This window comes from Anoplophora glabripennis, unplaced genomic scaffold (genome assembly GCF_000390285.2).
Source record: "Anoplophora glabripennis isolate ALB-LARVAE unplaced genomic scaffold, Agla_2.0 scaffold294, whole genome shotgun sequence".
NCBI lineage: Eukaryota > Metazoa > Arthropoda > Insecta > Coleoptera > Cerambycidae > Anoplophora > Anoplophora glabripennis.
The window spans coordinates 32,836-59,370 of record NW_019416596.1 but is presented as its reverse complement, the minus strand read 5'-3'; the positions used below and the strand labels follow the sequence as shown (position 1 = coordinate 59,370).

Genomic DNA, 26,535 nt, shown 5'->3' with positions numbered 1-26,535 from the left:
TGCGAGTTGTACTGAAGGTAATCCAGCAAAAATTAGCTTGCCCCCTCTTACATCCAAGAATTGGGATATTTCGACAGATCCGCCCTGGTCTATAACCCAAACAAAATTTTCTCACTGGTCCTTACCTGTTAACAAATTTTTCTTTTTTTAACCTCCAAAATCCGCATTGGCACCAGCGTATCCCCGTCATAAAGTGCAATAAAAGGCCTACTAATAATTTTGTCACGTTTTCAGATTTTATGATCTAATTTTCTTAAAAATTTGTAATTAAAAATCCCAGAATTCCTCGGACACATATTTTTAGAAATTTAAACGAAAAATGTATTATTTATTTTTTAGTTTTCCTTAAAAAAAACAAAAAATATGATCCCACGAACTATTAAAATTTCATTTAAAAGATATACAGACGATATAGCGTTGCAAATAGTGACGATGAGCGTTGCATTAAGCGCACGGGTCAGAATTTTGAAAAAAATTTCTCGGAAACAAACTTCGACCGCACAATTCGGATTCGTGTTCGACACCATGGAAAACAAAGAGTACACGAAGAAAGTTTTCCGCTATAATAAATAATTACCGAAACATTTCACAAAAAAAAAACCAACAAAGAAACCAAACCCTACCCCGAACCCCGTCACACCCTCCACCACGACCCGCGAAGATCACGTTCCCGGCTCCGCCAGAATCTGCCGGGCCACCTTTACCAGCGGGAACTTTTTCCCGTTACCCTCGGGGCTCTGGCACACCCCCCGGTAGTCGTCGCTGTTCAGACAGTACACCATGGCGCCCCCGAACTTGTTGTCCCTGATGAATTCCGACTTGTACATGAAACTCTCGGTGTTATCGAAAGAAATCCACTCGTGGGACTTGGAGGCGTAGGGGCTCTTGGTGTCCATGTCGAAGACGGGCGTGATGTGATTGGACGACAGGAAGGCGCACACTTCGGGGTAGTCGACGAAACCTAGAGAGCCCAGGTTTCCGAAACCCAAAGACGGCGCGTATAGGCCGTTGTTCCAGATGTTGGTAAGTCTGGAAGTCAGAGAATTAGCGGTTAGTGCGGGAGCTTACCTAGAAGAGTAGAATTCGCTTGTAGAGGCTCGAAATTACCGAAAAGATTGGTCATAGAAACAGAGAAATTAAAAAAAAAAAGAAGGAAAAATTAGATGAAATTGAACTTGAAAACTTGGGTCATAAAATACAGGCTATACAAATTCGCTTCTCATTACAGATATCTCGGAAATGATAAGAGATACGAAGTGGCTAGTAGTATGTTTCTAAAAAATCAAGGCTGACATGATTAGTTTTCGAAATATTTGAAAAAAAAACCTAAATTTTCTCATGGCAACTTTTTGCCCTCTATCGAATCGCATAATCAATTTTTATATGTAACGTTTCGTCTTTCCAGGACCATCAGCAACTTCATTTTTTTTAAATACGACCCAGGAAATTTTGATGATGGTCCTGGAGAGATGAAATGTTACATATAAAAATCGATTATGCCATTCGATAGAGGGCAAAAAGTGGCCAAGAGAAAGTGTTCTTCTTTTTTCAATATTACCGCAAACAAGGCTGAAATGAAACAAAAAACGGATTTCCAAAATTCCGTTTTTCTTCAAATATTTCGAAAACTAATCATGTTAGCCATGATTTTTTAGAGGCATAATGTTGGTCCCCTGATAAGCGAATTTGTAACAGCCTGTATAAATAATGTAAAAAATAACTTTTAGAAAATATTTTAATAAAAAAATCATCAGATGAAATTACGACATAATGTTTACACCAAATTTTGACCAAAATATTCCATATATTCAGATTATTCAGGTAGATTTAAAAACTTTTCTAGGTTGCAAAAATCTATACCAGTTTTCAAGACATTCCTATTTTTTTTAACAGTATTTTCCAAGGAAATGGTTAAGAAAGCGTGATTATTTTAAAAACTGTATAGATTTTAATTGGGAAAATTTAATAGTCATTAGAATTCACAAAAATAAAGAAAAAAGTTCATATGAATGTAAGTTTTAAAGCTTCGTTTTCCAGATACAGGGTATTAGAACTTGAGACACCCTGTATAATGCCCGTCATTAAATTTGGCCCAAATAAGGAAACATTTTTATTTATAAATTTAGAAAAGGATTTTTTCTAGTAATTTTTACTTGTTTGAATGACAAATAAGTACTACAGGATTTTTGGTTTTGGAAAAAAAACATTTTAATCAGCAATTATACAGGGTGATTCACAAATTGTGACCAAAAACGAAACCTCGTATTCTTTGGTGAATTTTAAGGGGAATCTTTCCTATAAAGTTATTATTGTTTCGATTTAACAAAATTTAGGCCATAAAATGGCCATAAAAAACAAAAAAAAACAGGAATCTTGAGACAACGAAGTACCATGTTGGGAGCACTTTTAAAAATATGTCTCATACAAAAGTTGTGGGGTGACAAGGAGGTTATCTTGACATGACCTTGACTTTGACTTCAAGGTCGTTTGAAGATCGAATTCAAAATTTTTAATGAGACCCTCTTTTGTGGCCTCGGAATTTACAAGAGCGGAACGTTTTCCAATAAAAATATCACAGTGCTAAAAGTAGTTAATAATTATACAGTTTTTTGACCTTAAAATGACCTTGATATCTGATCTTGTTTTTGAGAAGAAATCTAGATATGGAAGTCCATAAAAAGTTGTTAAAACTAATAAATAAAAAAGTTGTTTTTTAATTACAAATAAATTTTTAAAAATTATATTGATATAAAACTTTTTTTATTATACCTTTGCAGCTCCAGAAAATTCCTTTCCTATTCCTATTGTCATCAAATTTAAATTTTCAATTTCGTTATATTACAAATTATAAAAAACTGATTTTTCTGGAAAATTTTAAAAACCGCATAATTAATTCGTAATGAACACCCTCAAAAATCAATAAAATTATATATTTGATGCTCATAAATATTTAAAACTAAGAAAACTATACAAGATTTTCCAAAAATTTCCCGCAATTTTCTTTTCTCTAATTCACTTTTGTTATTTAAAAATGAATTGACCCTTAATTTGGCTCCAAATCATTAATTTTCACATATCTATACTTCATTTAAAAAATATACATGAAAACCATTGACAAAATTAATTTTTCATAGGAACAATGTTGTAGGAAATTTAATGTTGAACAACTTTTATTTGAAACTTTTTTCGAAAAAATGCATCTTCATTGAGATATTGGCAGTTTTTGGTCGAAAAATGTCAAAAATCATATACAGGGTGATTCACAAATGATGACCAAAAATTAAACCTTATATTCTATGGTGAATTTTAAGGTGAGTCTTTCCTATAAAGTTTTTATCTAGGAAACTTCATTAAAAAAATACAAGATACTTAAAAAAATGTTTTTAATATTTTTATATAATTTAAAAATTAGAAAGTGAAATAATTTGAAATTGGGCACATGTATTTACGTAAACATTGTCCAAAAACTGAGCCCTTAGATTTTGGGCAATGTTTACACAAATACATGTGCCCAATTTCAAATTATTTCACTAACTAGTTTTTAAATTATTAAAAAAAAATTAAAAATATTTTTGAAGTTAACACCTTGTATCTTTTTAACGAAGCGTCCTAAATAAAAACTTTATTGGAAAGACTCCCCTTAAAATTCACCAAACAATAAGAGGTTTAATTTTTTGGTCACCATTTATTAATCCTCCCTGTATATACGTCTATATCTGAAAACGCTGTATGTTGCTGGTGATTACGTTTGTGGCACGTGTTTCCTGACCTCAAAACCTACACTTTTCGATGAAAAAATATCAAGAGTATAAAAATTCACTTATTCCGTCTTTTTATGTCTAACTTTCCTGGACTACTGGTATGCAAATATTAAAAGCAAAAATGTATTACTTATTAAAAAAGATATACCACAAATGTAATTAAGCGTACATAAGAACGAAATCACACAGAATTATTCCCGTCACATTTAAATTTGTCACAGACCGTCGAAACGATTTCATGACGTCTCTTGAATTAATGGTTGAGACGCTTCGAAACCGATTTTCCTCATTTTTTCCACCTCCAATCACAAAAAAGAAAAAATAAAATTTGATCATTTATTATTTCATTATCTAAATCGACTATTTCTGAATTTTTAAAAGCGTATCTATCATAGCTACATACCTAAAGGTGTGGCCGTACGTTGGAAGCCCTACTATTATCTTGCTGCGGTCCATCCCCAAATAATTCCAATAATTCGACGAGTAGTTAATATTCAAGGTGGCCAAGTAATATTTCTCACTACTCGTACCGTACAGTGGTGAATTTATCCCCGTAAACGGGGTAAACCTGGTGTAGAAATGGTAGTCGTAGGACATCAGGTTGATGTAATCCACATACCTAGAATAAATAAAAGTTTAGCAGCTGTAGCAAGAGAAACGAAACGCTGTCTTACTCATTCATGTACGGGACGTCGTAGGAGTTCTCGATGATGGTTGTTGGAGCCGCGACAGCCACCGATACCAAGAATTTGTATTTTGTCTGAAGGTTTACAGTTTGCCTAAGCTCCTCCAAGAGCTGCGTGAAATGCGTGCGTTGGTGTTTGTCTCCACTGGGAGCCTCGTTGGGGAACTCCCAGTCCAAATCTACCCCGTCCACGTTGTAGTTTTTAACATAATACAGAACTGACTTGATGAACCTATAAAATATTTCTTATCGGAACCTTGAAAGAATAATTAATCTGAAATACTTTACTGCTTCCTATTTTTGTGATTCATAACCATGTCCAAATATCCATTCGGTTCCTCAGCGCCGCCGACAGACAACAAAATTTTTAGGTTTTTATTTGTTTCTTTCAATTTCACTAAATCCGTAAGCACGTTTTGACTGTCTTGGTCTAAAAACATGGAATTATTGACGACTCGAGCGAAAGCAGCATTTATGTGTGTGCACAGAGTTGAATCCAAGTCCTTTACTTGCAGTGATTGTTTGTTCGAAGGAAAGTTGTAGTAGCAAACCAGTTTATATGCCGGCGCATCGTTATTTTGACCTACCTTGAAATGCAAGTCTCGAGTTACATTTCCTTCATTTGAAAATGCATTGTATAAAAGTGCACGGTGTAAGCCATGTTGAGGTACTTCTGAAATAATCCATAACAGAATTCGATATTTTTAAAGGTAAATATTTACCTTTCAAATTTAGGGAATGTGGATAAACAATTTTTTCGTAGATTCCAAACAGAGTCACATAAGCCACACAAAATACAAAAACAGGTAGCGATAAGGCAATTATCAATATCACAGTTCTTTTATCTAAGCTCCATGACGAACTAAAACAAAAACTGTATAAGTAAACCCCATTATAATACAAAACAAACTCTAATACTTGTTTCTTTGCATCAGCAAAGTATAGCGAGTATATTCTTCTGCAAACATTTGGATATATTTTTTAGTTATCTGTTTTCAACTTATTAGTCCATTGTTTCCACATATTTATCTAAAAAAAAACATCTTGACAATAATTGTTACCAATTGTTACACGTGATTGGTTTTGAAATTGAAATAAAAAATAAATCAATGTTCATAATAGCACAGAACAGATTTGTCTGTAATGTGGTATAACAGGCAGAAGAAGAAATCATGCATTGTAACTACTCAAGTGTGAAGCGTGAAGTTAGCCTTCTGTCGGAAGGATAGATATTAAAAATTATTTTTGTGGGTGTAGGTTAGGTTTAGATGAACATCTGCTTTTAAATAATTTTTTATACAAACTAATTTTAAATTACCAAATTAATTTCTGTTCTTATCAGTTTATTTACATTTTATTTTATTTTGTGTTGCGTAAATGGCTTCTGCAGGTCATTTGGAATTGTCAGACTTCATAAAATCGGTCCATCAGAATTTACGTGAGGCATCTAAGAGAATAGGATCGGAACATGCATGGCAAAACCATTGTAGTGATGAAGAAAACCTTAAAAAGTATGCTCATTCAATGCAAGAACTAGCCTGCCAATATTGGGAAAAAAATATCGAATCAAACACAAAATCAAGAATAAAGTGGACGGTCGACAGCTGCATGAACTATTTTACAAATGAAATTAGTAAATTTAGAAATAAAGAAAAAGATATATCTCTGAAAATAAATTGTGAACTTGCTGAATCGGATTCGTATGAGCTACAGAAGACGACCAAATTAAAACTGCTAGATGTAGGTAGCTGTTACAATCCCTTCAATAAATTCGAAGTGTTTGAAGTAACTGCTATAGACATTGCTCCAGCAGTTGATGGAGTATATAAATCTGATTTTTTAAATGTCAAAGTGGGAGACACTTTGGCTCCGAACAACAACGGCTTTGATGAATTACCAAGAAACTATTTCGACATCGTAGTATTTAGTTTACTATTGGAGTATCTGCCAAGCCCAAAGCAGAGGCTCCTGTGTTGCGAAAAAGCCTATGAAATATTGAAGAACGAGGGTCTCTTAATTGTGATAACACCTGATTCCAATCATGTGGGTGCTAATGCCAAGTATATGAAGTCCTGGCGCTACGTTTTAGCCAAAATAGGTTTCTCGAGAATAAAATATGAAAAACTTCCCCATGTCCATTGTATGGCGTTTCGTAAAGCCATCAGTAAAGCAGTAGCTAGTAGGTGGGCGGAATTGCACGAAAACGAGGAACTGTTTGAAGAAATTTATATCCCGCAGGATTTTAATAATTCAAATAAAGAACGTACAAATAACTGTGAAGTGGGTAGTGATAGGACGCAGAGTATTTTTGTAGATTTTGCAGAATTACCAGAATGTGATATTTTTTAATAAAGTAGTTTGTTAACGACTCTTATTATTTCTCTCATCAATTTTCTTAAAAAAAGTTGTTCGCAATCAGTACTAAAGCAATAGTGAACAAAACAAAAGGAAACATTCTGGATAATCTACTTTGCATGTAAATATTCAAAGAAACACTTCTAAGATACTTAAAAATCCCGCCTCATTCAGACCCACAGAACAAAGAATCTACTCATGCAAAACTACATTAGAACTACTTCTTGTTTGCAGTAGGCCTAATTTAAATTTGAAAAAGCGGAAATCTTTCAACAAGATAAACTTAGATGGCTGCTGCTGTGATGAAATTTAAATTTGAATGCAGTTAATTGCGGAAAACAAAATGGAACTTGAAGAGGACAAAATTGATTTAGAAGAACAATTCATATTACGCCTTCCCTATGTAAAATTATTCACATTTGATTAAACTTTAAAAACATGCCACTTTTAGGAAGAAGCCTGCAAGCTTCGAGAATTACTTCAAACTAAACCGGAGAAGGTAAAAAAACTATCAAAAATATATCTGAATCCGGACGAAAACGAAGGAAGCGTGTACTTTGCAAAGTCTGTCTTTTACGGCACTCTGAAAAAGTTACCGACAATAATAGAATCGTACAAAACCAACATTTGTAACGACACTTCGACACTGTTTAAGACCGCGGATATTTCTCAGATGCTGGATTGCTCTAACCAAGGCGAGATTAGTGACAAGAAGGATACGATCCATGGATATTGTCCGCCACTGAAAAATGTGAAGACGAAGAGGTTCAGAAAGACCATGTACAATACGGATTTTGCCATTGAAGCAGAGTCGGTCACTAAAGAACTGTATTACTTGTTGAGTACAGACTTAGAAGCTGTAAGTAGGAACATATTGGTGTATTTAATTACATTTTATGAATAATTTTGCAGGCGTCATCAAAATTCGAAATACTGTATGAAGGTACAAGTTCTAGTAAACAGTATGGTAAAAATGTTTTTATTCGTATGTTTCGTGTTTTATAAAGATTTCTTTGCAGAAACGTCGCTGTTCGGACACCTTTCCAGCGATTCAGAGGTTGAAAGTCTTTTAATCATATTTTCACTCGGACATCTTTTGTAATTTTTTTCTTTTTTTTTTAGCTAAGCGACAATTCTGCGTAGGCGATAAGGTGTGTTTATTAAACCCTGTTGTGTGTTCGGTTTTGAAACAATATTTTATTAAAAAAATCGCAACTTCCTGTACATTTATTTAAAAAATAAAACATTTTAATTAGTGTAGAACTTTTTTCTTCTTTTGAAGTTTAGTGTCCTCGTTCCCTTTACGCTTGTTAACATTGTCTCTTTCGTTGGAAGAGCCGTTAGTTGCACTCAAAGAACTTTCACTTGTGTCCTTTTCATTTTTCTTTTTCTTGGCGGTCTTCCTTCCTTCTTGTTCTTGTTCTTGCGATTTGCCACTTTTCTTCCTCTTTTTAGTACCTTTAATGTCCCCATTTAAATCACTGACATCATTTTTCTCCTCTTCGCCTTCGTTTTCACTCGTTTCGACGTTCTTGGCAGCGGCAAAGTCCAAGTCTTTGAAACCTTCAGACAAACTGCTCAATCTCAGCTCTTTCGCTTCTTTCTTCAACTTCAGCTTCTCTTTATTTTTCGTTTTCTTTTTCTTCTTTTTGTCGGGCTTCCCCGTTCCTTCGTTCTCGCTGTTTTCGTCTTCGTCGACCGGTACACTGATATTAACCGTTTTTGGTTTCATCTTGACTAAATGCGAGACGTTGAGGTGATTGCAGAGTCTGTTAAATGACGACTTGGCGTCTTTCGAGAACGTCACGAAACTCCTGTATTCCCTGACGTTCTCCGCAATTTTCTCCCAGTTGATCTCGATGTTTAGCCGGCTGGTTTTCATGGTTGCCAGCACGTTGAACAAACCCGAAATGAATTTTTCCTTAACGGCTCTTTCTGGATTGTCGCACAGGCTTTTGAAGAGGTTGTTGACGTTTTCGGCGAATCGCGAGTGTTCTTCGGAGAGTTTCTTCTTGATTTTTTCTGGCTTTGTGCTCAAATATCGATGATTCGCGTAGAACAACCTGAGCAGCTCAAGTGCTTGGTTTTTTTTGAACGGCTTAACGTCATCGCTGAAAACGTAGTCCAACAACAGGGGTACCAAAGTAAGCGTACCGTCCCACGTGAGCTGTATGGCATTTTTAAAAAGAACGTAAGGTGTTAAACAGTCCCTTTTGTGGAAATAATTTTGTAGCTCGTCCCTCACGATCCCCGTTATTGAGTTTTTCAGGTGTTTTCGCATCTTTTTCGGAGTCGCCTCCAGGGACATCAACAAATCCGCGCACCGAACTATGAAAATGCAACAATCGGCGATCTGTACTCCCATATCTTGTATTATTAAAGAATTTTTCGTCCCCTTTTCCAACAAACTTCCCAACAGATTGCCGAGCACAGTTTCGTCGACCCCGTCCGTATCGCTGAACTTTTTCAGTGAAGATAATTTTTTCAGACACGACTTTAACCTGTCGTGCAACGGTTTCTGGTGTTGGTCGCGTATACTGAACTCCACAGCTTGCAGCAACGGTAACATAATCTCCAGTGCGAGTATCATAGACGGCGTGGAGTCCAAGTAGATGTCGATCAAGTCCAACACTCGCACGCGGAAATGCGTCAGCGTTTCTTGGTCCTTGTTCTGCTTCTTGCGCCTCCCGTGGTTCGGCCTGAACTGTTTGAACGCCTCCGCCAGGGCCTCGTCTAGCTTCTCGCCCTCTGTATCGCTCAGCTTGTCCAGATCCACGCTCTCTTCGTCGGACTGATATCCGTTATCGGTGAGAACTTTGTGGAGGGCCATCCGCAGCCTGTCGTTCACGGATTCGTCTTCTACGTCTTCCAGATCCTCCTCTTCTTCCGATTCTTTCTCGTCCGGGTCCGATTCGTTTTCCTCTTCGTTGTTTTCGTCATCGTCCTCGTCGTTATCGTTACGTTTAGATAAGGGGTTGTCTTCATTTTTGGGGTCGATCACCGAGAGGATTTGGTGAATAGTTGCGGGGGTCATGTAGCGGCACAAGTGGGGAAACACGCACTTTATTAGAGTTCTCAGCAGGTGCGAGTTGTGGGAGAGTAAGTTGAGGAATAGATCAGCCACCACTTCGATCCAAGCGGGATCGTTGGTTTTTACGGTGTCATTCCGTTCTTCTGTTTCGTCCGTGCTCTCAGAATTCGTCCTGTTTTTTCTGGTCTTTTCGTAACACAGGAAGAGTTCTTTTAAGGAATCCGAAGCTAAGTTTGCGTCGTTGAACAGTTGCATGCCCATGTGTAGGAATAGGGTTAGGAACACGGATCTTAATCCTCCTTTTTTCTTTTTCTTTTCGATTTTCGTTATGGTCTGTATCGTCTTTTGCCACGTTTCGTACTGTTCGGCGGGTATAGGGTTCCTCAGTATTATCTCTAAGTTGTCGGGCGTTAGTTTGGAATCTAATTCTCGTACCAGGCGGGACAATATCGTTTGTATATCTTCCAGTTTTAACAATTTCATGTCCAACGATCCAAAAAATGCCGTTTTCAAGGAAGCTGCAAAGATAATTCATTAACAATGGCATTTTAATTTCAAAAATTTTGAAATGTCAATCATTTTTACGTCATACACTCGAACTACTACCAGTTCAACACTGACGAGTTACAAACTCGCTAATTACGATAAATTTTTAATTCAGTAATTTTATTTCTGCTTCCTATAAAAGCAAGTTTTCTAATGAAGCAAACATTTTAGAAGTGTATAAAAATCTTAATGAAACAGATCGTTTTATCAGAGACATTTTATACGGTACAAAATGTGAATCAATTGTCAATATAGTCAATATTTTATTCGAAAAATGAATCACTTCCGATGAATTACTTTTTCGTTAACGATGCTTAATTCTAAAAAATAATTAGGGTCGTTATTAATTTTAAAATTCGATAAAATTCATATCGAGCAGTGTGACAACGGCGCGGCGGATAGCACGAGGTATAGTTGTTACGATCTCAATTGGAACCGCATAAAAACATTTAACCCATAAATTCTACGGAATCCATAGACGTCCAGAAAAATTTAGCCCTTATACTATATTCCGAGCTATATTACCATACGATCGTCAAGTTTTTTTATGTTTAAAATCGCATCTTAATATATCGCATGTCGTAAAATATCTAAAGATTTATAATTATAATCAGGATAATCGCTTAATTTATCTCGAATCGTTTTTAAAGTAGGAACTTTATTTTCTTTATACATATTATAAATTGTGCGCCGCAATACATTGGTAAAATCGTTAATTTTCTTTAATTTTGTATTTTTCCGTTTCCTCTTTGTACCGTGATCAATCCCTCTTTAATTACGGGATAAATTATCGTTTTTGATATCTTAGTTAATTCGTTAATCCGTTTCCTAACTTTTTTATCACATTGTTCACTATTTTCAATTTTCAAACATTCATATATATTCAATATAATACGTTGGCTTTTTATGTGTAAATCTTTGTTTTTAAACTCTGAGTGTGTTTCAATATATTCGACAAAAACCGGTTCCACTATTTGGGGATTTTCCCGAGTTATTTCGTTATCCTTCGCTTCAAAGAGTCTTCAGGGAGCTACGTTAAATTACCAGATAATTACATATAACATTTATTATAATAACTTTACTGGTTACGATATGAATAAATAATAATATCTACTAATAAATAATAATACGTATTATACCAACAACATACCCCGCCAAGCAATTCTCTGCACTGCACTGACAAAACGGAAAAACTAAGTGAACCCGTGTACCATACAAAAAAATTATTTATGACCTAGTGGACCAATACAGGTTTGCTTTGATGACCAGCGCACCGCCGTCAATTCTACATCAGGCGGACTAGTTTACCAATACCGGACTCACCGATTGCTATTAGAGTATAAATTACGAGACACACCATGGTCAAAGCATAAGAAGAAATTTCAGGAGAAGTGCATACGGTCCTGTGCTTTAAGATTTACAGGTTCCAATTGACATCGTAACAACTATACTAAGCTGTCCGGCAATACGCAATTCAGTTGGTGTCTGGAATTGGACCGTGTCGGAGTGTTTTTTGCGTACAATTTCTTTTCTTGAGGCGTTTTCCAGCGAGTGCATGATAATTGGTTTCGAAGGTGTCGTACGTGCATCGAAAATGGTGGTGAACAGTTTGAGCATATGTTGTAGATTGTTTTGTACTTGTGCGTTCAAAAATTACCGAATTGTGCTTTTTGGTAAGTACCTAAATTATTTTTAATACGTATGATTATGTGGACGACTTGAATCTTTGGGTACTTTAATTACATAATTTTCAAATACATAATTTGATTAAAAGTTAAGTTCCTGTTTTTAAGAGATTCATAATTACTAAAATTCGAGCTAAAATTTAAGCACAACACTATCTTCGTACTACGAAATCGATACATTTTATTTTATTTATTTAAAAACTGGAAAACGATTGTCTTGAAATTTACTAAATGTTTCACAATAATAGTTGTTTACATTTTTTCCATAGGATAAGTCTGCTGCATGCACACGAGGCGTGTATCAGCAGGTTAAGTGCTGTTGTCACGTCGCGATGAAACTATCCAACATTAATAGATTATTATTATTACCTGCTAATTCGGATCCTATATTGGCCCCGTTATCCATTCGGAACAATCCTAGATGCATAAGAAAGCCCAGTTTCTCCGTCTTCCATTCGTTTTCGTCCTTCATCGAGGCGTGACTCAGCAGTTTTATCAGCAAATGGGCGGCGTACAGTCTATCGTTATTCAACCAATTTTCGTTCCTTGCGTCCTCGCTATCGATTTTCTCCGTGCCTTTGATCACGCCCTCGTACAGCGTTGCCAACATTTTAACACCGCCGTTATCCAAGCTGTAAGTTATCTGTTGGATCACTTTGCTTCTGGTGATCTTTTCGAAAATAAAAGTGCCGGGATAGAAAAGTAGTTTCTTCAAGACCGCTATCTTGGTCTGGGATTTTGCTCCGTCCCGTTTCAGGGTCTCTAGTAACGTTTCGAAAAACTTGTTGGTGCTCTGTTGGAATTCCGCGTCCTTATTTTTACCTTTGAAGGTCTTGAAATAGTTCAAAGTCTGCTGGATGAAGTTCTTCGTTAATATTTGAGGTACCGAATCGAGATTTTGTACGTTTTGTAATATTATAGAATAGATCTTTGTAGCGATAAGTTGTTTGTTTCTATTGGGCCTTTGTAGGTTTGCATCGACGATTTGCACAAAAGGGATTAAGTGCTCGGAAACGGCAAGATCTTTGCCGATAATTTCATATATTGGGTGTTTCAAGAACGTCACCCTAGGTATAGTCTAAAACAAAAAAAATTTACGTATGAAACCAAAAATAAATAAGGATGAGTTACCATTAATATGCTGCACAGTTCTTCCAAGCTTTTTGGGCAAATTATATCTTTTGTACCAACAGTCTTCTGTAAAAACTTGTTATTCACATAACTTGAATTTTTATTTTTAACGCACAGCAATAAATATAGGGAATCGATATTTTGCTCGGCCCACGGTTTGGATAACGTCTCCTTTATTATTTGGAACGTCTTTTTAAAATCACGCTCGTTCATCTAAAATTATCAAAATATACTACAAATAATAAAATGATTTTTCTAATGCTTTACCTCTTTAAACTTATCAGTGATAAAATTATAAGCGACTAAGCTGAGATATATCCGTTCTTTAGAATTTTTTAGCAGTAATTCTATTATTCTCTTTTGCTCTTCTTCTGAACACCTGGACCATAATTCGGACCTCATAATAGCGCCACATGTTAATATTTGTCCCAGATATATATCGGCGTTCTCCTATAAAAGTAAGTTTATAATAAAGGCAGTTCAACCTTTCACTAAACTTACCCCTTTGGTGTTACTTCCTGCTTTGTGTAATTCTTTCTCGAGGTGGTTAAAGATATCAGTTACTGAAATATCGTCTCTTGTATTGATCAGACCTACTAAAGCTGTATAGAAACCTGTTCTAGCACTTACTGTAGATGATCCCAATCCCCTTATTATTCGCCCAAGTGCGTATTTTAACTCGTTTGCCTGTAATGTTATTACCAAATTAATAAGTTACGTTTAATGAAAACACACTTAACCTTACATTTTCCTCGTTTTCTACTAAATACTTTATAAGATTAACACTACTTCTAATACGGACTTTTTCCTGTGGCTTCACTAAGTTGGAAAAATTGTCCAAAATGGTCTTTTCGATTTTTCTCGTAGATTTCTCATTTTCATTTGAATTAACCTCTTCCACGTGCTCGTCAGCCGCCATTTTGACATTTGTTGCTTGGTTACTTTTACGTTTTAACAAAATTAGAAATTTTCTTGTCAAAGCGATTTTCAACGAGAACAAAAATTACCCATAAACTGTTAATACCGAGATTTCGTTTCGTTGTAGAAATTTTTCCTTTGAACGGATTGATTGTTAACATTTTTAAAGCTGACAATAACAACAAATTACTTTTGGTTTTATAATCATGTGTCAAATTGACATAACAACTTGTCGAAATGACATAATTTAATTAATTCCTGTGTGACCGTCAAAAATGGACTAAAACCTTAATTTTGTGTGTTTCTTTTGTTTAAGAAATTAAAATTAGCAGTTTAGAAACAGTAACTGTCAACTAACGTATCCAAATCAATTAATAATACCTCTAAATATTGACTGGTATTTAGTTGAGATTAAAAGCGTGAAATTTTCAAAAATTTGTCGTGCAAAATAGGAAAAAAATGATATGATACCGTTGGCTGCCCTTTTCAAGTTTGTGTCAAAGGACGCAGTGCGCAGGCCCCTTAATATAAAACATGGCCGGTCGTAGCGGTTATGATGATAGAGACAACAGGTAAAAATTGAAAATTTAACTAAAATAGTGTAGGAGTAATACGTGTTTTTGTGTGATCACACAGCTATTGCCCTTGATTAAGATTTGCGGTAAAAAAATCTGTGTGAAAAGTGCGATTTTAGTGATATTTTGTATCTAGGCGGCAATGCTGCATTTTGATGCACATGCTGAATTTTTATAAGTCAAGAAAAAAACATACATTTACGATGCTTACGCTTTATACAAGGCTGTATTAAAATTGTATTGAATAATAATATCAACAGCTGTATAATTCCATACCGGAGAATTCTTTAATATATACACAGTGTGTGCTTCAAGTCATGTCATATCAGGACTGACTCACTTCTACAAATTTAAGGAAATTTATCAAAAACAATGTTATTAATGTAAAATTGATGTTTGCACATTTATTTATGGGTTTGGTACATTTCATGTTACCGATAAAGTAAAGCTTGCCACAGCTCAATCTACGTGTTAGTTTATTTTTCTGAAGAAATTAAATTGGATATTTTTTCTTTTATAAGTATACTATGATTTAAGTTGATAAAGACTTGAAACATGTAAACTATCAAATATATTTGCTTTCGATGGAAAATTTTGGTTTTGTATTTCATTCAATATATTTGCAAGGGTGAGTTTTAGCGATAAGAGGCACGTATAAATGATACTGTTACCAATTTTCATCTAAACATAAACAAAATTGATTCATCGTTTTATAAATATCACCGTAACACATTTTTTTATGGTCAGTCAAATTTATTTTCAATAACGTAGATTGCACACTGTGTGATTATTTTCTTCAGTGAAAATAACATTGAAATTGGTTTTTACACGAACCGTTTTTGCTTAACAGACGAGAGTAATTTTTTCAGACACAGAAGTTATTTAAGAGCGTTATGATTTGATTTCAACAAATTCGTCTTGCAGGGATTATGGAGGGGGAAGGCGAGGAGGCGGCGGCGGCGGTAGAAAGCCCCTGCCCACCGAACCTCCCTTCACAGCCTACATAGGGAACCTGCCGTACGGATTCGTCCAGGGAGACGTCAACAAAATATTCACGAACCTGTCTGTGAAGAACGTCAGGCTGGTTATGGACAAGGAGACGGACAGATTTAAGGGGTTCTGCTACGTGGAATTCGAGACGCTCCAGGACCTCGAGCAGGCCATCAGCATGAACGGCTCCGTCGAGGTGGAGTCGCATATCGTGAAGATTGATGTCGCGGAAGGTAGGTGGTTTTTATATACATTATGTAAACGGTGGGAGCGGACGAGACGCGAAACATTTTTATTTGTGGTTTTATGCAAAAAGTTATTTGTGATGAAAATATTTGCTTGCAGTTTACAAAAAAATTAAAAAATGCAAGAGCAAACTGCAGTAACAGTTATTCATAATTTTTCATTGCTTTGTATTTATACATCCAAATTTTTGGGATTTTTTTTCTTTTATAGAAAAATTGGGAAAACGTGGAAAAAATGTTAGTTTTATTACAATTTTAAATAAAACGGGTCCTAGTTTCTATGTTTTGCAATATAAATAATATATATATATAAAAAAGTAACCTTTAGAAATAATTTTAATGAAATAATTATCCGACAATTTTTAGTTTAAAACGAAGCCGATAGGACTCTGCATTTAGTTTTTTATGTTGAAATTTGGTAAAAAAAAACACTAAAATGTTTTGTTTACTTATTAGTCCAGTTACTCGGGGTTTTTACCTCCGAATTCTTTATAACTCAACCGATTGACGTGAAATTTTGACTGAATGTGGGGAATGCCTCAACGAACAAAACTTATATAGTGCCGAAGTGTGCTTTTGCTCGGGGGGTGGAAATTTTTACGCCCAAAATAACCACAGGATTCGATAGAGGAGTCAATTTTAAGTAACAAATGTTATATAAAGTTTTTTGGATAATCCAATACTTTCCGAGTAATTCGTGAATGAAAATGTTGATTTTTTACTGAAAAAGTTGTTGTTTTCGGACAGTTTTTTGCAAATAACTGAAACCATTGGATTTAACGAAAAAGTTGTAATGAACAAAAAGAAAGATAATAAAAAATAAATCTAATAGCATGATTTTGTTTTTTCTCTAATTGCAATATAAACCGAGTTATGGATTTTTAAACATTATTATATGTTAGCAAAAACTAAATTGGAACCAGTTAACGTTAAATAACGCCAAAACCATAAATATTTAAAAAAAACTATTTGAACCTTTTTTAAAGCACTTTGAAAACCCTTTAAAATGAGCTGTTTTAAAAGTCTTTTGAATCAAAATTAATGGAAATATGATCGAAATAACATGATAGTCTTATTTTTTTTAAGAAAAAATTAATAAACAAATCAGTGCCTTTGGCGACAGAACTAAAATTAAATGCAATCCATTTATAGATTTCTTGATTTATGTTCTAAGAATGTGTTCTGGGTCTTTGGCTCACTTACAAAGCATGATTTCGAAAAAAAACTTAATTTTTGAAATGTGTTTTTCAAATTTTTGAAAAAAATTCGATTTTTACGCTGTAACTTAAAAATTAAAGGATATACGAAAAAAATACAAGAGTAAAAAAAATTTGCTTTATTTTTGCTGAAGATTTTGCTTTAATTTTTTATTGCTCTAAAATTAATATTAATCGAGATATCGCCATTTTAAGTTATCATATGAATGACAAAACCACCCTCTTTGAACCCTTTAAATCCTTCAAACTTAAAAATGAATGGCTTAAAAAAGATCAAGTCAACATTTCACGTAGCCCTTACAATTCCCTGCACAATGAGCCTTTGTGCGATTAAAAATCTTAAAAAGTAAGAAAGTTATCGTCAAAAAAATAAACACGTGTATAGGTGATAATTTTAGCATTTAAATCTTTTTTGTATATATACGTATTTAGTATGAGTGTATATTCGAATAAATAGTACTACATTATAATTAGGCCAATCATTATAGCTTTTTTCGGGAAAAAATACTATTAGAAGTTTTTCTGCGGAATATTGTTAAGAAACGTGTTATAAACAAAATATCAAAAAATCAACTCGAGATTAGTTGGGAAACTTTGTTAAAATTATGAAAAAGTAGTTTTTCGACTGGCGTAAAAAACTGTTATTCATAGAGAAAAAAAGGGTTTATACAAAAAAGGTAGGTATTAAATAAATCTGTAAAATAAGACAAGTCCGATTAAATTCCGATAATTTGTTTATGCACATCGCAAGATATCAAAAATGGTCGAAATTGTCCGCTTTTTTCAATTGCTAATAATTAATGCAATTTTCATCGCAGACACTTGTAATTCAGGATTTTTGAAGCTTTTTGCACCCTTAATAAGTGGTAAAAATTTCAGCCCAAAAACTTCATTAGCTTGGCGTTGGCGGAATTTGTTATCTAAGAAGATGCTATTTTCAATTCATTTTTCCCAAGCTCACAGGCATTGTAGGGTTTCGATCATTAGTTGTTTTTGTACCTAAATAGTTGTATTGACATATGCATTTACTGATAATTTAATTTTTCAAATTTAATTTGTTTAAAATTGACTGAAAAAATGTTAATATTTATTACATCGTTAAGCGCGCATGCTAAGCCTCGCCTTCCCCACTCGTTCTCTAGACCAAGTAATAGAACGCATCACCGCTATCTTCTTTTTCGAAATTAAATAGTTGAATTCACGTTAATGTTAATGTAGGACATGAAAATATAGCTCTTAATGTATATTCTCTCTAAATTTCGGCTCTTAATATTAATAATTAAGGTCACTGCGATTAAATAAATAAAAAAAATTATCTCAGCTTCTAATCAACTTACAACAACGATTTTTTTTTTAAATTCGAAGAAAACTAAAGTAAAGAGGTTACTATTTTATTTTATAATAATTACCTATCTTAACAATTTAATAAATATTAACATTTTTTCAGTCAATTTTAAACAAATTAAATTTGAAAAACTAAATTCTCAGTAAATGCCTATGTCAATACAACTATTTAGGTACAAAAACAACTAATGATCAAAACCCTACAACGCCTGTGAGCTTGGGAAAAATGAATTGAAAATAGCATCTTCTTAGATAACAAATTCCGCCAACGCCAAACCAATGAAGCTTTCGAGCTGAAATTTTTACCACTTATTAAGGGTGTAAAAAGCCTCAAAAATCCTGAATTACAAGTGTCTGCGATGAAAATTGCATTAATTATTAGCAATTGAAAAAAACGGCAATTTTCGACCATTTTTGAGCTCTTGTGCATAAACAAATTATCGGAATTTAATCGGACTTTTTTCATTTTATAGGCTTATTTAATACCTACCTTTTTTGTATAAACTTTTTTTCGCTATGAATAATAGCTTTTTTACGTGAGTCAAAAAACCACTTTTCCATAACTTTGACCACTGTTAAAACAAAGTTTCCCAACTAGCCTCAAGTTGATTTTTTGATATTTTATTTATAACAGGTTTCCGAACAATATTCCGCAGAGAAACTTCTAATAGTATTTTTTTCCCGAAACAGGCTCTTTCATGTCTATAATGACCGGGCTAAATAGAAGAAAATGATTTCGTTGGTTGGAATGGTTTTATGAGAAAGTTGTAAAGATAATTATGATGTATCCAAAATAAATTTTTTACTTTTCATTAATGGATCACCAAGTGATTACAACACCTTGTACTGCTTTGGTAAAAGCTAGTGAAATTGCTTTGAAAGAAGGTATAAAAACTTGCATTATAACATTTTATAAGAAGGGAATCAATGTTTATTTAATACGAATGCACTTTTAAAATGTTTCTACTCTTTCAATAATATTTTTTCATTTTATTTTCGAAAGAAGGGGATTTTTCAAGGGTTGAAAAGTTGCAATCGATAAAAAAGATTTTTTAATCAAGAGATCAATTTTAATTTGATAAAAATGCATGATTAAATCGTTTCAAGTTGAAAAATTTTTTTTATATTATTTTCATCCAAAGGTCATTTTTAAGGGTTTTTTCGGGTTGAAAATTTGGGATACATTAAGTTTCATGTTAGATAGCACATGAAATTACTCATACTGCATAAATAAAAAAGATTTGATTACATAAAACGCTTAAATTTGTATTTTTTCTTTTTTTTCCAATAAGGGGTGGTGGGGGGTAAGGGGAGCCTAATTCTAAATTTTGAGAAAAATCGATGCAGTTAAAAAAAATTTGGAGGTATTACCATGTTTCCAGCTACAGTAACTGGGCTATATAGAGAAATGAATTTTGTTTATTTTTACTTGTTTACTAATAAAAAATTTAAGTTTTGTTAATTTTTTGTTTCAAATAAAATACATTTACTTTTATGAATTTGCTCGAGTATTACAATTTTCTTGGACCGTATTCAAAAAAAATAAATTTTTTTTCACCGTGGTTTTGACTATTGTCAAGTTTATGTGTTTTTGTATTGGGCATTTGGTATGGATAAAAAAATATGCGTATGTGTATAATATAGTTTTAATTGAAACTTAGGCAAGAGGAACGAGAGAGCTGGGGGCTTCGACAGGGGCGGACGAGGCGGCCGAGGGCGAGGCGGCGGCGGCAGGTTCGGCAACGACGATTTCGAGAGGAGGGGACCCCCGAGGGGAAACTTCAACGACCGTGAAAGGGGCGGCTACAGAGGCAACTACGGAAACTTCACAGGTGAGTGTAACCTCCAGCTTCCGTTGTTGACTTCATTCTGCGTCGGAAATGTTTATTTTTCCGAAAATTAAATTTTTAGTTTAGGAACTTTAATTTGTAATTTTGAAAATCTTGACATGGCAAATTATACGCACAGTTAAAATGTATGTACACCGTCTTTTTTTAGACGAAGGGCCGCAACGAGGTGGCGGGGGCGAGTGGGGTGCAAACAGGGGACGAGGAAACCCCGGTGGCGGGTTCGGCGGCGGCAGACCTCGCCAGGAGAGGAGGAGTTTCTCTGAAGATCTTCCCAACCCTGCTCCAGGTGAGTAAGAGCCGTTCACTCGATCATACTTTTTTCTTTGTCGTTTGGCCCTTTCTCGTCTTTTCTTCGAAGCTTTCGCCTATAATGTATTTTTTTTTAATTGAATTCTGTAGGCGCATGCTTTTTTTGTGTCTTCGTTATATTTAAATTTATTTTTAACGTACAGGAAACTACTTTCTTCTTCAGAGATTAAATATAAATATATTTAAATGATATTTTCTAAGTATTTTCTGTATTTTTGAAAATATTATGTGAAGGTGGTGTAGGTTTCAATAGGGAAATCTCGTCTGGTAACAAAAAAAACCATTCGAAAAAAAAAATTCGTAATGCACGGCAGAAAGCACTTCGTTTTCGATATACAGCGTGTTGAAATTAAAAAAAATGTGTAACATAATTTTGGAAAAAAATATCTTATTCGAATAGTGACTTTTATTTTAAAACGGTGTTTTTCTTTCATTAGCGGCACGAAGAATTGTATCGTGCTAGCATTTTTATTTAAAATGTATTCCATGGAAGATGAAAAAAATCCGTTGCTGTTCGGTGGTGAATGAATTGAAAATAATTAAATAACGCATAAAAAATAATCTGTTTTTTTTTTTATCAAAAACAGATTCTGGATATAGAAATGCAGTATTTATGAGAAAAAATTTTTTTACAGTAATGATTTCTTAGACTTTTGATTTGCGCTGTATTTAAAATTTTATTTTGCTTTTATCGTTTTTGTAACTTTTTTTTTTTTTCAAATACCACTGAAAGTACTGGTCGATTTTATAAGATACACGGAAGGGTACAAATATCGTTGGCCTAAGTTTCGTTACTGTACATTAAACGTCTTCTTGATTTATTTTTTATATATATATTTTTTTTATGAAACACCTTTTAATGCAAACTAAAGTGTTCTATAAGTGTATTTTTTGCTTAAACTTAGTTGTCCCGTCGTTTCGTGATATTTCCCAGTTAAAACCTGCACCAGTCTGTGTAAAAGTTACAGTTTACAAAGTTGCAAGATTGTAGACTGTAGGTAGAACTTTTTTTTTTTGTTTAACAGTAATGGGTGAAAAATTGAGTTGACCCGCGATTGTAAATTCTTATAAAAACGTTTACCCTCGATAGTCCAGGAAAGTTGGACATAAAAAGACGGAATAAGCGAACTTTTTTGCTCTGAAACTTTTTTTTATAGAAGAGTGTAGGTTTTGAGGTCAGAATACATGTGTCACACACACGCCACAACCAGCAACATACAGCGTTTTGAGATGTAGACGTATATATACGAGTTTTAACCTTTTTTTTGACAAAACAGTGCCATATTTCAATGAAGATGCATTTTTTCGAAAAAAATTTCACATAAAAGTTGTTCACAATTCAGTTTCCTACAAAATTGCTCTTATGAAAAATTTCGATTTTCCCAATAGTTTTCACGTATATTTTTTAAACGAAGTACAGATTATGTGAAAATTAATGTTTTGCAGCCAAAATGATGGTCAATTCATTTTTAAATAACAAAAGTGAATTAGAGAAAAGAAAATTACAGAATATTCTTGAAAAATCTTATATAGTTGTCCGAGGTTTGACTATTTACGAGCATCAAACATATCATTTTATAGGTTTTCAAGGGTGTACATTTCGTAATGTTAATTCGTATTAATTATGCGCTTTTTAAAATTTTCCAAAAAAAATCTGTTTTCTTTGAAATTCTTTACTAATCCCAGTCCAAGTATTGAATACTGAAATATTGGACCCAAAAATATATTATCACAAATTAGATTAATATAGATTACACTTTACAGTGAATTGTATAAATAAAATTGGCAAAACCAATACTGACGATGACATCGTCATGTCGGTCACGCAAGCGAAAATGTACCATCTCGGGGAAAAAGCACCGCTTGTCAAGCCAAATGAACGGCCAACAAACTGCAAAAAAAAAAAGCGAGTAGTTCGAATGTACCAAAATGAACGGCCAAGAAACTGCAAAAAGTTGAGTAGTTCAAATGTACCATTTCTTTATACTTAAAATATGGCGAGATATATGAGACGAGAGATAGTAAACATCAGTTTAAGCAAAAAGTTTGCTATAGACATGGGTACAAAAGTTCTTAGTAAAAAAGTTACGGTGTTATAAATTCGCATCGCCTAAAACAATTTTTTTAATAATTCCAAAACTACTGAAAAATGACTCGGTACAGGTCTTTAGGCTTTATTGCAATGTTATTGGTATTAGTTTTTTGTTCATCCAGTGGTGGAGATGCGGAGGGTTTTCCAGGGCTTTTATCATATTTTCCAATAAAAATTTTTAACAAAAATACTCAATTATTTTCTTCGAGATATTGACAATTTTTGGTCAAAAAATACAAAATCATACATACACAGTATGTCCACGGCTAGAGTGGAAAAGAGGAAAAATACTTTTATTTTTCATTTCACAGGAAAAAGGCATTCTTGATTAAAATTTTTGCTTATCTTTGAGGACATTTTAAAGACAAGTGAAAATTTTAATCAAGAATGCCTTTTTCTCGTAAAATGAACAATAAAAATATTTTCCCTTTTTTCCACTCCAACCGAAGACATACTGTATACAGGGTGTTGCAAAATGTTGTTCAGGAAATTCTAGAGCAGATTCTACATCCAAAAATACAAAAAAAATCCTATACATTTTGGTCCGCAAATGCTTCTTTTTCGAAATAGTTCCAAAAATAAAAAATTATGTTTTTTATTGGTAATTTCTAAATTTTTCATTGGAAATCCTTTAAATTTGGGTCATTTATTTCTCCATAGTGACAGCGCATGTTATTTCTCAGTGACCAACTATGTTTTTTTGGTAGGTAGTGGTTTCATAGATAGATTAGCATGATTTTTAAAAATCTTCAATAGTTCGAAAGGCGATCGCTAAATGACAAGCAAAAAGTTCTAAAAGAAATGAGGTTCCTAAAAATAAAGTAAAAACCTGTAGAAAAATCAATGGCGTAGACTTTCTGGTCAAAAATCGGTAGGTACTCCCCCATATCTACGCCCCTGATAGGTTTGCAATGCAATCGATTATACCAAATTTATCATAAATCGGTTTCCAATGAAAAATTTTGAAATTTTCAATAAAAAACATTTTTAAAATTTTTTTTGACGTCTATTTTGAAAATTAATGAAGCATTAGCGGACCTACGTTTACAGGAATTCTTTTGGTATTTTTAGATGTAGAATCTGCTCTAGAATTCTCTGAACAACATTTTACAACACCCTGTATACATATCTCTATATCTCAAAACGCTGTATGTCGCGTGTGGCACATGTTTTCTAACCTCAAAACCTACACTCTTCTATAAAAAAATTAATTTCATAGTAAAAAAGTTCACTTATTTTTTACTCATCTTCCTGGACTACAAGTGTGCTGGGTGACCGTGAGTAATAACCTACAATATATACCCTATCTCAAATGCCATTGGTACTCAATGCCTACTAGCACAAAACATTACTTTGTGCCTACTGACACAAAGTGTTACATTTGTACCTACCGACAAAAAATGTAGCTTTTGTTCTTATGGCACAGGCCTACTAACTAATCTATAGACTTTTTTTGCGACTGACTTGACAATAGCAGTGACATGACATGAAGGGATGACATACTAAGGTTACATCTTGCCCTCACTCAAAACGTTGAAGTAGATATACATCTAAAGAGCTAAATCGTCTGTCGGTCGCCTCGCCTAATGCATGGCAATGGGAACTGACATGTTCGAAACCGGTACACGTCTGGTGGTTCTGCTGATGAATGATCTTAGCTGCTTGCTAGATATTGGTGGTGTAATTCCCCAGATTAGTTATTTCCCCGCAATATCTAATACTGTTTGTCTGTATTCATATTGTACTTCTAAGTCGCGGGTGTGGGTTTTCAGATACATCCGGCAGGCCGAAGCTGAAGCTGCTGCCGAGGACGGTGAAGGACCCGGTGAACGCCTTGGCCGAGTCGTCCCAGAACGCGTCGATCTTCGGCGGGGCGAAGCCCAGGGAGGAGAACATAGCTTCAGAGAGTAAAAATGTTTAATTTACTGTGTGTCTCATATTTTAAGTTATTGTGAACTACAATTTTACATTACGCAGAATGTAAACTTAATAAATACAAAAAAAAATTCGCGTAGGGCGGTTCTTTGCGGGACTTAACTGCTCCCGTCCGTCTCTTTCTTTTCGTACAGTGGAAAAATTTGCCGTTCAGGTTTCCGGGTGAAATGCCAGGCGGTTTGGTTACACGTTCGCATTTGACTTAATTGGTGATTTTTTTTTTTGCTATTTTTATAGTCGCCGGCTACGGCTACGGTTCATTCAAAACATACCCACGGTCCAGGTTCTCTTGTAAGCAATTTTTAATGGAAGTAATCGTTATCCTGTACGGGACGTTCCGGGAGTAATCGATGGGAGTTGAAAGTGATTTCCGGCGGTCGGAAATGAGGTGTGAAAGATGTCCGGGAATGCATCGTTTTCGAAAGAAAAAAGTATTGCGTTCTCTACGATGTGTCTGAAGATGTTTGCGTAGAGGGATGAAACAGGGGCGTAGCTGATTAATGGCGTAAATCCAGGGAATTCATTCAAAAATTTGTCGATTAGTGACGGAGATCAGTAAGGACCGTGGAAATTTGGCGCCATTGGCGATTCTAAAAACGGTAAAGAAACGTTTTGGAGTTAATGTGTTTTAAATCCTGCAGGACTTCGACGAAAAGCCAAATCAACGAATGCAAAAAAAAGCGAGTAGTTCAAATGTACCAAACTGAACAGCCGACAAACTGCAAAAACCCGAGTAGTTCAAATGCACCATTTTTCTATACTTAAAATATGGCGTCAAACTGAGACGAGAGATAGTAAACATCATTTTAAGCAAAAAGTTTGCTATAGACATGGGTCCCAAAATTCTTAGTAAAAAAGTTACGGCGTTATTGTCGCGACGCCTAAAACAATTTTTTTAATAATTCCGAAACTAGTGAGAAATGAAACTCAATACAGGTCTTTAGGATTTATTGCCATGTAATTGGTATTAGTTTTTTGTTCATCCGGTGGTGGGTTTTCCAGGGCTGTTATCATAATTTTCCAAAAAAAATTTTTAAAATAAAAATACTCAATTATTTTCTTTGAGAAATTGGCAATTTTTGGACAAAAAATGCGAAAAATCATACGTGTATGTGCACGAGATTGGAAAAGAGGGAAAATACTTTTATTTTTCATTTTATGAGAAAAAGGCATTCTTGATTAAAATTTTCGACGAAAATGTAAAAACACCCTGGAACTACTCGTTTTACAAAAAAGTTTATGCATTTTATTGCTGGGAATGTGATTTTAAATAAAATGTATTTATTGAGACGGTCAAAAAATTTTTAGTGTCGAAATTTCGAAAAAATGCAAAATTTCTGGACGTTAATTTTTTTTTTTTGAATATAATGTAGACATGCACAATAAGTATAAAACAAATCTTTAGCGAAGCTATTTTGTATTACCAATTATTTACGTGACGTTTGCATTGACACGTTACTTTTAAAATCGCGTTTCCAGCAAAAAAAAGCTTAGGAAACAATTTTTGTGAAACGAGCAGTTCTAGGGTTGTTTTAAATTGATTGGAACAAATCGACGATGGAAATTTTAAATATCGTCCAGTGGCGTTCTTAGTAACGATGAAATCCCGTGTTTCCGCCGCTGATCGACGTTTTTTTAAATGAATTCGAAGATTTATACCTTTAATTGGGTTTCCCCCAAGTTTCGTCACTCTACGTGAAGCATCTTCAGACATATTTAAGAAAACGGGGAATTTTCGAAGCGTTTCCGGACGTTCCTTCACAGTTTTTTCTTATTTCGACCGTCCGAATTCAAACTTAAACCTTGTCCTGAAACGCTCCGTATAATCGTGTTGGATTTGTAATACTGTTGTAAATAATCGAGATG

General features: G+C 34.2%; 5 protein-coding genes across 6 annotated transcripts; 3 read left to right on the top strand and 2 right to left on the bottom strand.

Annotated features, from left to right (window-relative positions):
- Positions 1–332: 332 nt before the first annotated feature.
- LOC108904612 (chitinase-3-like protein 2) lies at positions 333–5,507 on the bottom strand. The gene is made up of 6 exons (XM_018707237.1): positions 5,365–5,507; positions 5,169–5,308; positions 4,735–5,119; positions 4,436–4,678; positions 4,165–4,380; positions 333–1,029 (listed from the first exon to the last, which is right to left on the bottom strand). Exons 1-6 carry the CDS (start codon positions 5,412–5,414, stop codon positions 663–665), a joined length of 1,401 nt encoding a protein of 466 aa, XP_018562753.1. The 5' UTR covers positions 5,415–5,507; the 3' UTR covers positions 333–662.
- A 197-nt stretch (positions 5,508–5,704) lies between these two features.
- On the top strand, positions 5,705–6,808 carry LOC108904613 (probable methyltransferase BMT2 homolog). Its single transcript, XM_018707238.1, has one exon. It carries the CDS (start codon positions 5,824–5,826, stop codon positions 6,793–6,795), a length of 972 nt encoding a protein of 323 aa, XP_018562754.1. The 5' UTR covers positions 5,705–5,823; the 3' UTR covers positions 6,796–6,808.
- Positions 6,809–7,089: 281 nt separating this feature from the next.
- LOC108904614 (transcription initiation factor TFIID subunit 7-like) lies at positions 7,090–7,982 on the top strand. 2 transcript variants are annotated; one of them, XM_018707241.2, is made up of 5 exons: positions 7,090–7,204; positions 7,253–7,660; positions 7,714–7,768; positions 7,821–7,858; positions 7,924–7,982. In XM_018707241.2, the coding sequence occupies exons 1-5, from the start codon at positions 7,121–7,123 to the stop codon at positions 7,942–7,944; spliced, it is 606 nt and encodes a 201-aa protein (XP_018562757.1). In that variant the 5' UTR covers positions 7,090–7,120; the 3' UTR covers positions 7,945–7,982. The 2 variants fall into 2 exon arrangements, with proteins under 2 accessions (XP_018562757.1, XP_018562755.1); XM_018707239.2 differs by lacking the exon at positions 7,924–7,982 and having other exon boundaries at positions 7,821–7,920.
- Positions 7,983–8,028: 46 nt separating this feature from the next.
- Positions 8,029–14,113, bottom strand: LOC108904610 (myb-binding protein 1A-like protein). Its single transcript, XM_018707236.1, has 6 exons — positions 13,940–14,113; positions 13,696–13,881; positions 13,462–13,644; positions 13,195–13,407; positions 12,433–13,141; positions 8,029–10,350 (listed from the first exon to the last, which is right to left on the bottom strand). Exons 1-6 carry the CDS (start codon positions 14,111–14,113, stop codon positions 8,054–8,056), a joined length of 3,762 nt encoding a protein of 1,253 aa, XP_018562752.1. The 3' UTR covers positions 8,029–8,053.
- Positions 14,114–14,626: 513 nt separating this feature from the next.
- LOC108904617 (eukaryotic translation initiation factor 4H) lies at positions 14,627–25,492 on the top strand. The gene is made up of 5 exons (XM_018707249.1): positions 14,627–14,684; positions 15,612–15,910; positions 20,145–20,315; positions 20,482–20,619; positions 24,507–25,492. The coding sequence occupies exons 1-5, from the start codon at positions 14,647–14,649 to the stop codon at positions 24,653–24,655; spliced, it is 795 nt and encodes a 264-aa protein (XP_018562765.1). The 5' UTR covers positions 14,627–14,646; the 3' UTR covers positions 24,656–25,492.
- The last annotated feature ends 1,043 nt before the right edge of the window (positions 25,493–26,535 follow it).

Excerpts from the sequence above, each read along its gene's own strand:
- LOC108904612 (XM_018707237.1), bottom strand. The coding sequence starts at position 5,414 with ATGTTTGCAGAAGAATATACTCGCTATACTTTGCTGATGCAAAGAAAC. Across the intron at positions 5,309-5,364 it reads TTGCTGATGCAAAGAAACAA|TTCGTCATGGAGCTTAGATA; the intron begins GTATTAGAGTTT and ends TTTTTGTTTTAG. Across the intron at positions 1,030-4,164 it reads ACGTACGGCCACACCTTTAG|ACTTACCAACATCTGGAACA; the intron begins GTATGTAGCTAT and ends TCTGACTTCCAG.
- LOC108904613 (XM_018707238.1), top strand. The coding sequence starts at position 5,824 with ATGGCTTCTGCAGGTCATTTGGAATTGTCAGACTTCATAAAATCGGTC.
- LOC108904614 (XM_018707239.2), top strand. The coding sequence starts at position 7,121 with ATGCAGTTAATTGCGGAAAACAAAATGGAACTTGAAGAGGACAAAATT. Across the intron at positions 7,205-7,252 it reads TCATATTACGCCTTCCCTAT|GAAGAAGCCTGCAAGCTTCG; the intron begins GTAAAATTATTC and ends TGCCACTTTTAG. Across the intron at positions 7,661-7,713 it reads TGAGTACAGACTTAGAAGCT|GCGTCATCAAAATTCGAAAT; the intron begins GTAAGTAGGAAC and ends ATAATTTTGCAG.
- LOC108904610 (XM_018707236.1), bottom strand. The coding sequence starts at position 14,113 with ATGGCGGCTGACGAGCACGTGGAAGAGGTTAATTCAAATGAAAATGAG. Across the intron at positions 13,882-13,939 it reads TAGTAGAAAACGAGGAAAAT|GCAAACGAGTTAAAATACGC; the intron begins GTAAGGTTAAGT and ends ATAACATTACAG. Across the intron at positions 13,645-13,695 it reads CAGGAAGTAACACCAAAGGG|GAGAACGCCGATATATATCT; the intron begins GTAAGTTTAGTG and ends TTACTTTTATAG.
- LOC108904617 (XM_018707249.1), top strand. The coding sequence starts at position 14,647 with ATGGCCGGTCGTAGCGGTTATGATGATAGAGACAACAG. Across the intron at positions 20,316-20,481 it reads CAACTACGGAAACTTCACAG|ACGAAGGGCCGCAACGAGGT; the intron begins GTGAGTGTAACC and ends GTCTTTTTTTAG. Across the intron at positions 20,620-24,506 it reads TCTTCCCAACCCTGCTCCAG|ATACATCCGGCAGGCCGAAG; the intron begins GTGAGTAAGAGC and ends GTGGGTTTTCAG.